The 12,516-nt window shown below is 39.5% G+C and overlaps 1 protein-coding gene across 23 annotated transcripts in view; it reads right to left on the reverse strand.

The window, feature by feature from the left end:
* Positions 1 to 12,516, reverse strand: part of NT5C2 (5'-nucleotidase, cytosolic II) — a 148,675-nt gene that overhangs the window by 72,236 nt on the left and 63,923 nt on the right. For all 23 annotated transcript variants that reach the window (XM_086377544.1, XM_086377537.1, XM_086377527.1 and 20 more), the window contains exon 2: positions 604 to 728. In XM_086377544.1, coding sequence (XP_086233670.1) covers positions 604 to 704 — 101 coding nt within the window. In that variant the 5' untranslated portion in view covers positions 705 to 728. The remainder of the gene's footprint in view (positions 1 to 603; positions 729 to 12,516) is intronic.

A 12,516-nucleotide genomic window follows, 5' to 3' on the forward strand; every position in this document is an offset into this window, starting at 1 on the left:
TGTATTATCAATAACTAAGGCCCAATCTTTTGGCAGCTGAAGACTTTCTGCTCTTGAGGACTTTTATAAGTAGATATAAGAAGATGTAAGTAGATATAAGAAGCAGTAAAACAAATTTTATTTTAAAGCAGCAACAGCAATGTGGTTAGAAGTCTGGCAATTAGAAGTCTGGACTTTGGACTGAGTTTGAACCATGAACTAGCTATGTGATCTAGGGTAAATTACCTAACCACTCTGTACACTAATTTCATAATCTGTAAAATGAAGATATTATATGCCCATTGTATACAGCTGTTTTGAGAATTAAGTTGATAAAACAGGACTTCCCTGGTGGGCCAGAGGTTAGGAATCCGCCAATGCAGGGGACACAGGTTCGATCTCTGGTCTGTGAAGATCCCATATGCCACACAGCAACTAGTTCCATGCGCCTCTACTGAGCCCAAGAGCCCTTGAGCTTGTGCTTCACAAAAAAAGCTACCAAATGACAAGGAAGAGTAGCCCCTGCTTGCCGCAACTAGAGAAAGCCCAGATGCAAGGCAAAGAAAAGCCAGTGCAGCCAAAAATGAAAAAAGAATAAATTAAAAAAATAGATCAAATACTTACCGATGATAGGCTTCTCGCCGATACTTTTTCAGGGCATGTTTATCCATGTTAGCAGGCATATCTGCTGCATTTTGTAACCGATCACTCCAGGAGGTTGTCATTTTGTTTTAATTGTACGCTCAATTCTAGAAAAGAAAAATCAGTAATTTAGCATATTAACGCTGTCATCCATATATTGATATTAGGTTTTTAAAAAAATTAGTAAAATTGTAGATTGCAAACCAACTGATATAACTATCTATTTAAATATACTGAGGGACTTCCCTGCTGGTCCAGTGGTTAAGATCAGCCTCCCAAATGCAGGAGACACGGGTTCAATCCTTGGTCAGGGACTAAGATCCCACCTGCTGCGGGCGCGACTAGGTGCACAGTGCCACATGGCTGCGACAGTGCACAGCAGCTGCGCCACGGGGCAACCACTGAGCCTGCGCCACAATGCGGACCCTGCACGCCACAACTAAGACTCAGTGCAGGCTAAATAAAGGGACATTCTGAAAAAATAAAATAAAATGTACTGAATATGGAAATAAACTGAAAATTAAATCAACACTTCTAAACTACGTAAATTTAGGAAAATAATTTCATATAGTAATTTCTATCCAGAAAGATCACATATATCACTTTCAAATAATTAAGCATGATAGCCAGTAATAATTTACTTTAACCCCAGATTCTAGAAGAGGCGCTGAGACCACAGAGATTTGAGAAAATATATAATGTTCAGTTAACATATATTCAAAATATGCAAAGTAAGAAATTTTTAAATTCTGATAAACACAGTAAATTCACTCAGATCAGATCAGATCAGATCAGTCGCTCAGTCGTGTCCAACTCTTTGTGACCCCATGAATCCCAGCACGCCAGGCCTCCCTGTCCATCACCAACTCCTGGAGTTCACTCAGACTCACGTCCATGGAGTCAGTGATGCCATCCAGCCATCTCATCCTCTGTCGTCCCCTTCTCCTCCTGCCCACAATCCCTCCCAGCATCACAGTCTTTTCCAATGAGTCAACTCTTCGCACAAGGTAGCCAAAGTACTGGAGTTTCAGCTTTAGCATCATTCCTTCCAAAGAAATCCCAGGGCTGATCTCCTTCAGAATGGACTGGTTGGATCTCCTTGCTGTCCAAGGGACTCTCAAGAGTCTTCTCCAACACCACAGTTCAAAAGCATCAATTCTTCGGCGCTCAGCCTTCTTCACAGTCCAACTCTCACATCCATACATGACCACAGGAAAAACCATAGCCTTGACTAGACGAACCTTTGTTGGCAAAGTAATGTCTCTGCTTTTGAATATGCTGTCTAGGTTGGTCATAACTTTCCTTCCAAGGAGTAAGTGCCTTTTAATTTCATGGCTGCAGTCACCATCTGCAGTGATTCTGGAGCCCAGAAAAATAAAGTCTGCCACTGTTTCCACTGTTTCCCCATCTATTTGCCATGAAGTGATGGGACCGGATGCCATGATCTTAGTTTTCTGAATGTTGAGCTTTAAGTCAACTTTTCACTCTCCTCTTTCACCTTCATCAAGAAGCTTTTAGTTCCTCTTCACTTTCTGCCGTAAGGGTGGTGTCATCTGCATATCTGAGGTTATTGATATTTCTCCCAGCAATCTTGATTCCAGCTTGTGTTTCTTCCAGTCCAGTGTTTCTCATGATGTACTCTGCATAGAAGTTAAATAAGCAGGGAGACAATATACAGCCTTGACGTACTCCTTTTCCTATTTGGAACCAGTCTATTGTTCCATGTCCAGTTCTAACTGTTGCTTCCTGACCTGCATACAAATTTCTCAAGAGGCAGATCAGGTGGTCAATGGTACTACAAATATAAGTCACGTGCATTTGACTTCTAATTAGATTATGCTTTTATATTTTTCTACAATAAATTATCTTCCAGATAGGATTAAAGACTGAACTAGAAGAAGAAATAAACTAAAAGATTTAATCTCATTAGAATAAACATTTAAAGCTAGGTAAGCAGGTAAATGTCTTTACTGTATTTTAACTATAGGCCCTGTTATAGGTTTCGCTTCACTTTTCAAAAGTTTTCATCTGTAAATAGTTTTAAATAAGGATGAAAAATAACCTTTTTTAGAGTTAAATCTTTATTAACATTTTATTAAAGTACCAATAGGGCTTCCCTGGTGGCTCGGAGGGTAAAGCATCTGCCTGCAACGCAGGAGACCTGGGTTGACCCCAGGAGACCTGGGTTTGACCTTCTCCAGGGAAGATCCCCTGGAGAAGGAAATGGCAACCCACTCCAGTAGTCTTGCCTGGAAAATCCCATGGACGGAGAAACCTGGTGGCTATGGTCCATGGGGTCACAAAGAGTCAGACACGACTGAGCGACCTCATTTTCACCTTTCTTTCTTTCAAAGTACCAATATTTGTGAAAACATCTGCATTCTAACTTATTGCCCATTTTGAAAATGCTAACACTGTTTACATTAAGTCAATTTTTAAATAGGTCATCTTTGTAGCTTTTGAAAATAATTTATTGAAGCGAAATTCACATAAGAAAACAGTTTATAGTGACTAAGTCAATACTATGAGCATTTGGTATGCTCATAGTATAGTTCAACCACCACCTCTACCGAGTTTCAAAATATTTTTATCATTCTAGAGTAAAACCCCTTACTCAGGGATTCCCTGGTGGTCCAGTGGCTAAGACTCCACATGCCCAATGCAGGGGACCTGGGTTCAATCCCTGGTCATGGAATTAGATATCCCACATGCCACAACTAAAGATCCCACATGCTACACACAACAAAGATGTAAGATCCCACGCGCCACAACTAAGACCTGGTGCAGCCAAATAAATATTAAAAAAATTTTTTTTTACCTAGTAAGCAGTTTCTCCCCATTCCCCCTACCCCCTGGCCACTACCAATTCCAGTTCTGTCTCTTTGGGTTTATCTATTATGGATGTATCATATAAGCAGAATCATATAATACGTGAGTTTTTGTGTCTGGCTTCCTTCACTTAGCATGTTTTCTAGATTCATCCATGTTGTACCATGTTTCAGATACTTCATTCCTTTTTATGGCTGAATAAGAAATACTCCACCGTTTGTATGTACCACAATTTGTTTATCCATTCATCCATTAATGGACATTTGGACTCTTTCCACCTTTTAGCTACTGTAAACAGTACTGCTATGAACATGTATGAACAATGCATTTACTTGAGTACTACTTTTCAGTTCTCTTGGCTATATATTTAGGTCTGTAATGTTTCTGAAGTAATCAGAATTTCCAAACCCTTTAGGTAACTGTGGTACTGGCTAATACTAGTTAGGTAACTGTGATACTGGCTAGTACTAGTCAAGGGACTTCCATGGCAGTCCAGTGGTTAAGACTCCACGCTTTCACTGCAGGGTTCACAGGTTCGATCCCTGGTTGGGGAACTAAGATTCTGCATACCACAGGTGTGGCCAAAAAAAAAAAGACTCTATTTAAAACTAGAGTTAAAAACTAGTTTTAAAAACTAGTTTAAAACTATATTTTAAGACTCCTCTATTCCAAAGCCTTTGACGGTGTGGATCACAATAAACTGTGGAAAATTCTGAAGGAGACGGGAATACCAGACCATCTGACCTGCCTCTTGAGAAACCTGTATGCAGGTCAGGAAGCAACAATGAGAACTGGACATGGAACAACAGACTGGTTCCAAATAGGAAAAGGAGTACGTCAGGCTGTATATTGTCACCCTGTTTATTTAACTTATATGCAGAGTACATCATGAGAAACGCTGGGCTGGAAGAAGCACAAGCTGGAATCAAGACTGCCAGGAGAAATATCAATAACCTCAGATATGCAGGTGATACCACCCTTATGGCAGAAAGTGAAGAACTAAAGAGCCTCTTGATGAAAGTGAAAGAGGAGAGTGAAAAAGTTGGCTTAAAACTAAACATTCAGAAAACTAAGATCATGGCATCCGGTCCCATCACTTCATGGCAAATAGATGGGCAAACAGTGGAAACAGTGGCTGACTTTATTTTTGGGGGCTCCAAAATCACTGCAGATGGTGACTGTAGCCATGAAATTAAAAGACACTTACTCCTTGGAAGGAAAGTTACGACCAACCTAGACAGCATATTCAAAAGCAGAGACATTACTTTGCCAACAAAGGTCTGTCTAGTCAAGGCTGTGGTTTTTCCTGTGGTCACGTATGGATGTGAGAGTTGGACTATAAAGAAAGCTAAGCGCCAAAGAATTGATGCTTTTGAACTGTGGTGTTGGAGAAGACTCTTGAGAGTCCCTTGGACAGCAAGGAGATCCAACCAGTCCATCCTAAAGGAGATTGGTCCTGGGTGTTCATTGGAGGGACTGATGTTGAAGCTGAAATTCCAGTACTTTGGCCACCTGATGCGAAGAGCTGACTCATTGGAAAAGACCCTGATGCTGGGAAAGATTGAGGGCAAGAGGAGAAGGGGACGACAGAGGATGAGATGGTTGGATGGCATCACCGCCTCAATGGACATGGGTTTGGGTGGACTCCGGGAGTTGGTGATGGACAGGGAGGCCTGGTGTGCTGCAGTTCATGGAGTCGCAAAGAGTCGGACACGACTGAGCGACTGAACTGAACTGAACAAGGTAAAATGTATACTGTATGGCATCCAATAAAAAATTAGCAGCATTCTAAGAAAAAGGAAAATATGATACATAATGAGGAGAAAAATTAACTGAAGCAAACACACAAATGACACAGATGATAAAAGACACTAAGTTGTTGTTATTAGTCTGTGTGGTAAGTCGCTTCATTCCAAGTCTTTGCAACCCTAAGGACTGTAGTCCACCAGGCTCCTCTGTCCATGGGGATTCTCCAGGCAAGAAAACTGGAGTGGGTTGCCATTTCCTTCTCCAATGCATGAAAGTCCTCACACCAGTCAGAATGGCCATCCTTTAAAAGTATACAAATAACAAATGTTGGAGAGGGTGTGGAGAAAAGGGAGCCCTCCTACACTGTTGGGAGGAATGTAAACTAGTGCAGCCAGTATGGAAAACAGTATGCAGGTTCCTTAAAAACTAAAAATAGAGTATTCCCTGGTAGTCCAATGGTTGGGACTCCAACCTTTCAATGTCAAGGGCACAGACAGGTTCAGTCCCTGGCTGGGGAGCTAAGATCCTACGCCACGTGGCACAGCCAAAAAATTAAATAATTAAAAGGTTCATTTAAAGAAAGAAAGTCCATCCTCTAGCCTGAGGTTTAAAAAAAAAACAACTAAAAACAGAGTTGCCATAAGATCCAGCTCCCACTCCTGGGCACATATCCAGAGAAAACTATGTAATTTGAAAAGATACATGCACCCTGATGTTCATAGCACAGTATTCAAAATAGCCAAAACATAGAAGCAACCTAAATGTGCATCGACAAATGACTAGATAAAGAAGATGTTGTGTGTGTGTGTGTGTGTGTGTGTGTGTGTGTAAAATGGGACATTGTTGTTGCCGTTTAGTTGCTAAGATCTGTACAACTCTTTTGCAACCCCATGGGCTGTAGCCCACCAGGCTCCTCTATCCATGGGATTTTCTAGGCAAGATACTGGAGTGGGTTGCCATTTCCTTCTTCAAGAAATCTCCACAATCCAGTGACCGAACCCACATCTCTTGCATTGGCAGGAGGATTCTTTATCACTGAGGCACCAGGGAAGCCCATTTCACATGCTAGCAAGGTTATGCTCAGAGTCTTTCAAGGCAGGCTTCAGCAACATGTGAACCAAGAACTTTCAGATATACAAGCTGGGTTTCGAAGGGACAGAGGAACCAGGGATCAAACTGGCAACATTTGTTGGATCACAAGGGAGTTCCAGAAAAACATCCACTTCTGTTTCACTGACTATGCTAAAGCCTTTGACTGTGTGGATCACAACAAACTGTGGAAAATTCTTAAAGAGATGGGAGTACCAGACCTCCTTACCTGTCTCCTGAGAAACCTGTATGTGGGTCAAGAAGCAACTTGAAAACAGGACACGGAACAACAGACTGGTTCAAAATTGGAAAGGTGTACGACAGGCTGTATATTGTCACCCTGCTTGTTTAACTTCTAAGAAGAGTACATCATGCAAAATGCCAGGCTGGGTGAATCAAAAGCTGGAATCAAAATTGCCGGGAGAAATATCAACAACCTCAGATATGCAGATGATAACCCTACTGGCAGAAAGTGAAGAGGAACTAAAGAGCCTCTTGATGAAGGTGAAAGGAGACTGAAAAAGCTGGCTTGAAACTGAACAGTCAAATCTATAAGGAAATAGCATTTGTTCACAGACCTCAGTAAAGTGAGGATATGATAGATAAACAATAAATCAACTTATTATTAGGTTGGCATTACATGTCATGTTCTGCACATTATGGTTTATATATATATGAGTGACACAAAAATATTTCATTTCCTTTGGAAGTTTAAATATTGACTCTTTGTTTATATATTCCACTTGTCTCTTTTCATGGCTAACAGAGGACATAAATGAAACAAAACTATATTTTCATGTTGTGTTTCCATTAAAGTGTTTTCTATCACTCTTTAGGTGGGAAGGGGGAGATAAGCTACAGTCAGGGGGAAAACATTTGCAGTTCAGTTCAGTCGCTCAGTCATGTCTGACTCTTTGCGACCCCATGGACTACCACATGCCAGGCTTCACTGTCCATCACCAACTTTGTGCTCAAAGTCATGTCCATTGAGTCAGTGATGCCATCCAACAATCTCATCTTCTGTCGTCCCCTTCTCCTTCTGCCTTCAATCTTTTCAGCATCAGAGTCTTTTCCAATGAGTCAGTTCTTCTCATCAAGTGGCTAAAGTATTGGAGTTTCAACTTCAGCATTAGTCCTTCCAATGAATATTCAGGACTGATTTCCTTTAGGATTGACTGGTTTGATCTCCTTGCAGTCCAAGGGACTCTGAAGAGTCTTCTCCAGCACCACAGTTCAACAGCATCAATTCTTCAGCACTCAGCCTTCTTTATGGTCCACCTCTCACAGCATGAGCCCTCATGCTGCAACTACTGAAGCCCAAGTGCCCTAGGGCCCACTGCTCCACAGCAAGAGAAGCCATCGTAACGAGAAGCCCATGATCGCACCTGGAGAGCAGCCCCGGCTCTGCAACAAGAGAAACCCCGAGCAACAACAAGACCCAGCACAGCCAAAAAAATAAATAAATTAAATCATTAAAAACAACAACACACAATAAGACAAAGAATCTAATTATCAAAATACAGGTAAAATACCTGAACAGACACTTCATCATAAAAGATATACAGATGTCAAATAAGCACAAGAAATGATACTCAACATCATTTATCATCAAGGAAATGCAAATTATAACCATAATGAGATTCTACTACATGCCTATTACAACATCTAAAATTAAAAAGACAGACCAGGGACTTCCCTCGTGATCCAGGGGTTAGGACTCTGTGATTCCACTGCAAGGGGCACAGGGTTCAATCCCTGGTCAGGGAACTAAGATCCTGCATGCCATACAGTGCGGCCAAAACAAACAAAAAAAAGATTAACCATGCCAAATTTGATGAGGATATAGAGCAACTAGAACTCTAATACATGACTGGTGAGAATTAAAAAAAAAAAAAAAAAAATGGGACAAGCACTTTGGAAACAATTTGCCGTTTCTTTTTTGTTGTTTTTCTTTTTTGGCCATGCGGCACAGCTGGTAGGATCTCAGTCCCCTGACCAGGGACTCAACAAGACCCACAGCAGGTAAAGCCCAGAATCTTAATCTCTAGGCCACCAGGGAACTCCCAGCATTTCTTTTAAACATACCTACTCTAGGTTGCAATCTTTCTACTCCCAAGTAACTGTCCAAGAGAAATGAAAGCATATATCCATATAGACTTGTACATGAATATTCATAGCAGCCTTGTTGTAATAGTCAGAAGGTGAAAACAATCCAAACGTCTATGAACAGGTGAACGGATACATATGGTCTTTTATCCACATAATGGAATACAATTAGGCAATAAAAAAGAAAGAACTATTGATACACAACATGAATAAATCTCAAAATTATGCTGAGTGAAAGAAGATAAAAAATTGAGTGCACACTATATGGTTTTGTTTATATAAAATTCTAGGAAATGCCAACTAATCTACAGTGATAGAAAGCAGATCAGTGGTTGCCTGGAGTGAGGAATGAGGTGGAAGGGCCCGAGGAAACTTTGGGTGCGATATGTTCATTACCTCAGTTATGGTGACTGCCTCATGGCTATACACATATGTCAAATTTATTGTATACTCTAAATATATATAGTTTGTTGTATTTATACCTCAATAAAACTTTTTTAAAAAGGCAGGCTTTTCTTTCCCTCTTTCCTTACAAATTAGAAGTAGTAATTATACTAACAAAAGAGTTCCTCTATATATTTTAATTTCTTTTTCTATTACTTTCTTCATATTATTTGTAGGAAAAATTCAAAGCACCTTCTTGGATCATTCATGGACTAAACAAAACACATTTCATTTTAAAAATTCAAGTTACAGAGTCTCAGCAAAGGTAACATAAAAATTTATTCAACGAAAAAACATAAAAATAAATGATTAACTATATAATCATTAATATGAAATAAAATCTGCCATGAAGTCTATACAGTTTTGTGAAGGTTAAGGGGTAAGATTTTCTTAGATCATCTTCAAAAAGTTCCTTACTTGACAGTTTTCCTATGATCTTATCTAACACACATAAGTGTTACTATGACAGACTTTTGGACTCTATTCACAGAGCCAGCCTATCTAATGCTGAACTATTTTTCATAGCAACAATAAAATTACAGATGATTATCATATGGCAAAAAAAAGAGTGCTCCATAAGTAAGTAAGCATTTCGTTTGTCACCTGTTTACAGCGTAAAGCTTAAGAGTAGTTTTTTCAGTAAGGTACAGCAGTGCCTAATGCTGAATAAAAGGCTCAAATTTTAATTCCTTTCAAGCTATAGTGGTACAGCTTATACTGAAACAGTGAGTTAAAGTGAAGTGAAGTCGCTCAGTCGTGTCCGACTCTTTGCGACCCGTGGACTGTAGCCCACCAAGCTCCTCTGTCCATGGGATTCTCCAGGCAAGAATACTGGAGTGGGTTGCCATTTCCTTCTCCAGAAACAGTACTTTGCTTCAATATAAAATATCCAGCCTGCAAAGTAGTTGTATCTGAAGAGTAACAACTGAAATGAACTCTCAGGCATTCAAAATACTTTAGTTTCACACTTTAAAAATATTTCCTAGGCAAAATACACATATTTATAGCTCCCTTCACCACCGGTATCACCCTCCCCCAAAGGGAAACCAGCTGCCCCCAAAGCTCTAGGCAACTTCTGAGAACAGGAAGCAGAGTAACTGAAATGGCAGGGTAAGCCTTGTGAGTAATCTGCAGCCTGGTTAGCAAGGCCATTTTAATGTCTGTTTCAGGTCACGTCAGTAGCTCACTTGGAAAGAAGTGAGTAGCACTTCAATACAGTATATAGCACAGATCCATCAGGCAAACTGTTTAATTCACACAGCAGTTTGAACCAAATATTCATTTTTCAATGGAATTAGTGTGTCACTACAGGCAATATATAATAAGAGTAATACGAACACTTAGTGTTCTACTAAATTTCACTGCAAATTATTTTTGTGTTTGCAATATAAAACTAGGAATTTATAAGTTTTATAATCAACCATTCTCATTCTAAGAACAATGAACACTGCTCTGAGACTTGAATGGAAAGGATACTTTTAAATGGCTTTTTCAAATTTCCTCACTTTAGCCTGAAATTTATTTTCAAAAATACAACTTTCACTGCATATTACGCTTTGCTCAGTTGTGTTCAATTCTTTGCAGCCCCATGGACTGTAGCCAGCTGGGCTCCTCTGTCCATGGAATTTTCCAGGCAAGAATATTGGAGTGGGGTGCATTTCCTACTCCAGGGGATCTTTCCGATCTAGGAATCGAACCTGCGTCTCTTGTGTCGCCTGCTCACCTGCACTGGCAGGCGGACTCTTTATCATTAGTAACTGAATATTACACATATTAAACTATTATAGTTTACTATAATAAACTGAAAAAGAAAAGTTAAAGCTATATTGCTCATATGTACACCTGGTATCACACTAACATTTTACACATAACTCTTGATAATCCTAATCCTTGACAGATGAGCAGTAAAACCAAGAAAGTGTAGAGGTACATTAGTTGGTTACATCATTATGTTGCCATCAAGGGACCCTTCTGTAACAAGACCACAAACCAATCAGTCCCTGGAAAACAAGGGAAGCCAGATCCAAATTCAGATTAACTTGTCTAATAATACTGCTAAAAATCTAAATCATTGTTTATGTAGTTAATAGGGCCACCCCTAAATCAAAGAACAGCACTTTGAAATAAAATACAGCTTTGCAAGTATTTTTGTAACCTTTGTTTCTTCTAATCATAAAACACATGAAAGAAAATAATCACATAAATTATTTTAAGATGAAGGAATATTAATTTCTTCCCAAAAGTAAGACTCTTTGGGTGGTGGTGGTGGTTTAGTTGCTAAGCTGTGTCTGACTCTTGTGACCCCATGGACTGTAGCCTGCCAGATTCCTCTGTCCATGGGATTCTCCAGGCAAGAATATTGGAGTGGGTTGCCATCTCCTTCTCCAGTCAGACTCCTTAAAAGTGTGTTATGTATAAACTGTTAATTGTTTCATTAACTCCTACCTTTTTAGTTTATAAGCAAGAGTTTTTTGCTCATTTTTCATTCACAGTTCTTTATATCATTTGCCCATATTTTACATTTGTGTAAAAGACTAAGTTTACACAAGTGATACAGATGGCTAACAAATTCCAACTAACAAAATCTCATTTACCTATCCACACATATCACTAGCTATTCTCTTACCCTACTTTATTTTTCTTTTTTGAACACTGACACTTCTAGATTTAACATATTTGACAGTTTTGTACTGCCAAGTCATTTTCTCTAAAATGCAAGCTCCACTAGGCTAAGACTTGTTTTGTTCACTGCTATAGCCTCAGTTCCCTGAAATGCAGACTTGAAATACAGGCAGAAATAAACTCTTACACCTCTACATTTGGAGCATTTCGCTTTCAGAAGCTAACTTCTGTGTTCATCTGAAAATGCAAGAATATTACACAGGTTCTTTTTAATGCTCTAAATCAATCTTCATGAAATCTTACTCTTGGTTCAGAAACACATAAGATTCTTAGTTTGATTACAATAGTCTTTTGCTAACATTTCGACACCAGGCCTTGGAACAAAAGGTTCCCTGTTCTCTGATGGAAAACAACAAAACTGAGACAAGATCTTGTCAAATGAGAAATGTACTACCTGTTGCCAGGACAATTTGTTTTTCTTCTTCAAGCAACAACATGCTCCAATCTCTAGTTTGAAACCATAACTAGAAAATGTGCATGTGTTGCGTATGTTCCTAAACTTCCAAAAACAGATCAAAAAAGACCCGAATTTTACGTTCTCCTGAACACTTTACAGCTGCTACTCGTAGAATTCCATTACCTCTGCCACATCACACAGAACTCATCCATATATGAAGGTTGCTTTCAACTGAATGTTCTGAGTAATACCAGACCTTCAACAATAACATAGTTGTTGACAGAAAGGAACGAGAGCATGTAAAGAAAGCATTTTAAATGACTGTGCCTGAGAATATGTGGTACAGCAGTCCCCCTAACCCTTATCCAAGAGGGGATACGTTGCGAGACCTCCAGTGGATGCCTGAAACTGGATAGTATGGAATGCCATATAAGCTATATTTCCCCCTATACATATATACCTACAATAAAGTTTAACTTAAAAATTAGGCACACAAGAGGCACGTTAACCACAATAATAATAAAACAATTCCAACCATACAACTGTAACAAAAGTTATGTGAACGTGGTCTCTCACTCAGTATCTTACTCCACGTACTC

The sequence above is a fragment of the Bos grunniens genome, chromosome 26 (genome assembly GCF_055505025.1).
Source record: "Bos grunniens cultivar Pamir isolate PY7600 chromosome 26, Bosgru_T2T1.0, whole genome shotgun sequence".
Classification (NCBI taxonomy): Eukaryota; Metazoa; Chordata; class Mammalia; order Artiodactyla; family Bovidae; genus Bos; species Bos grunniens.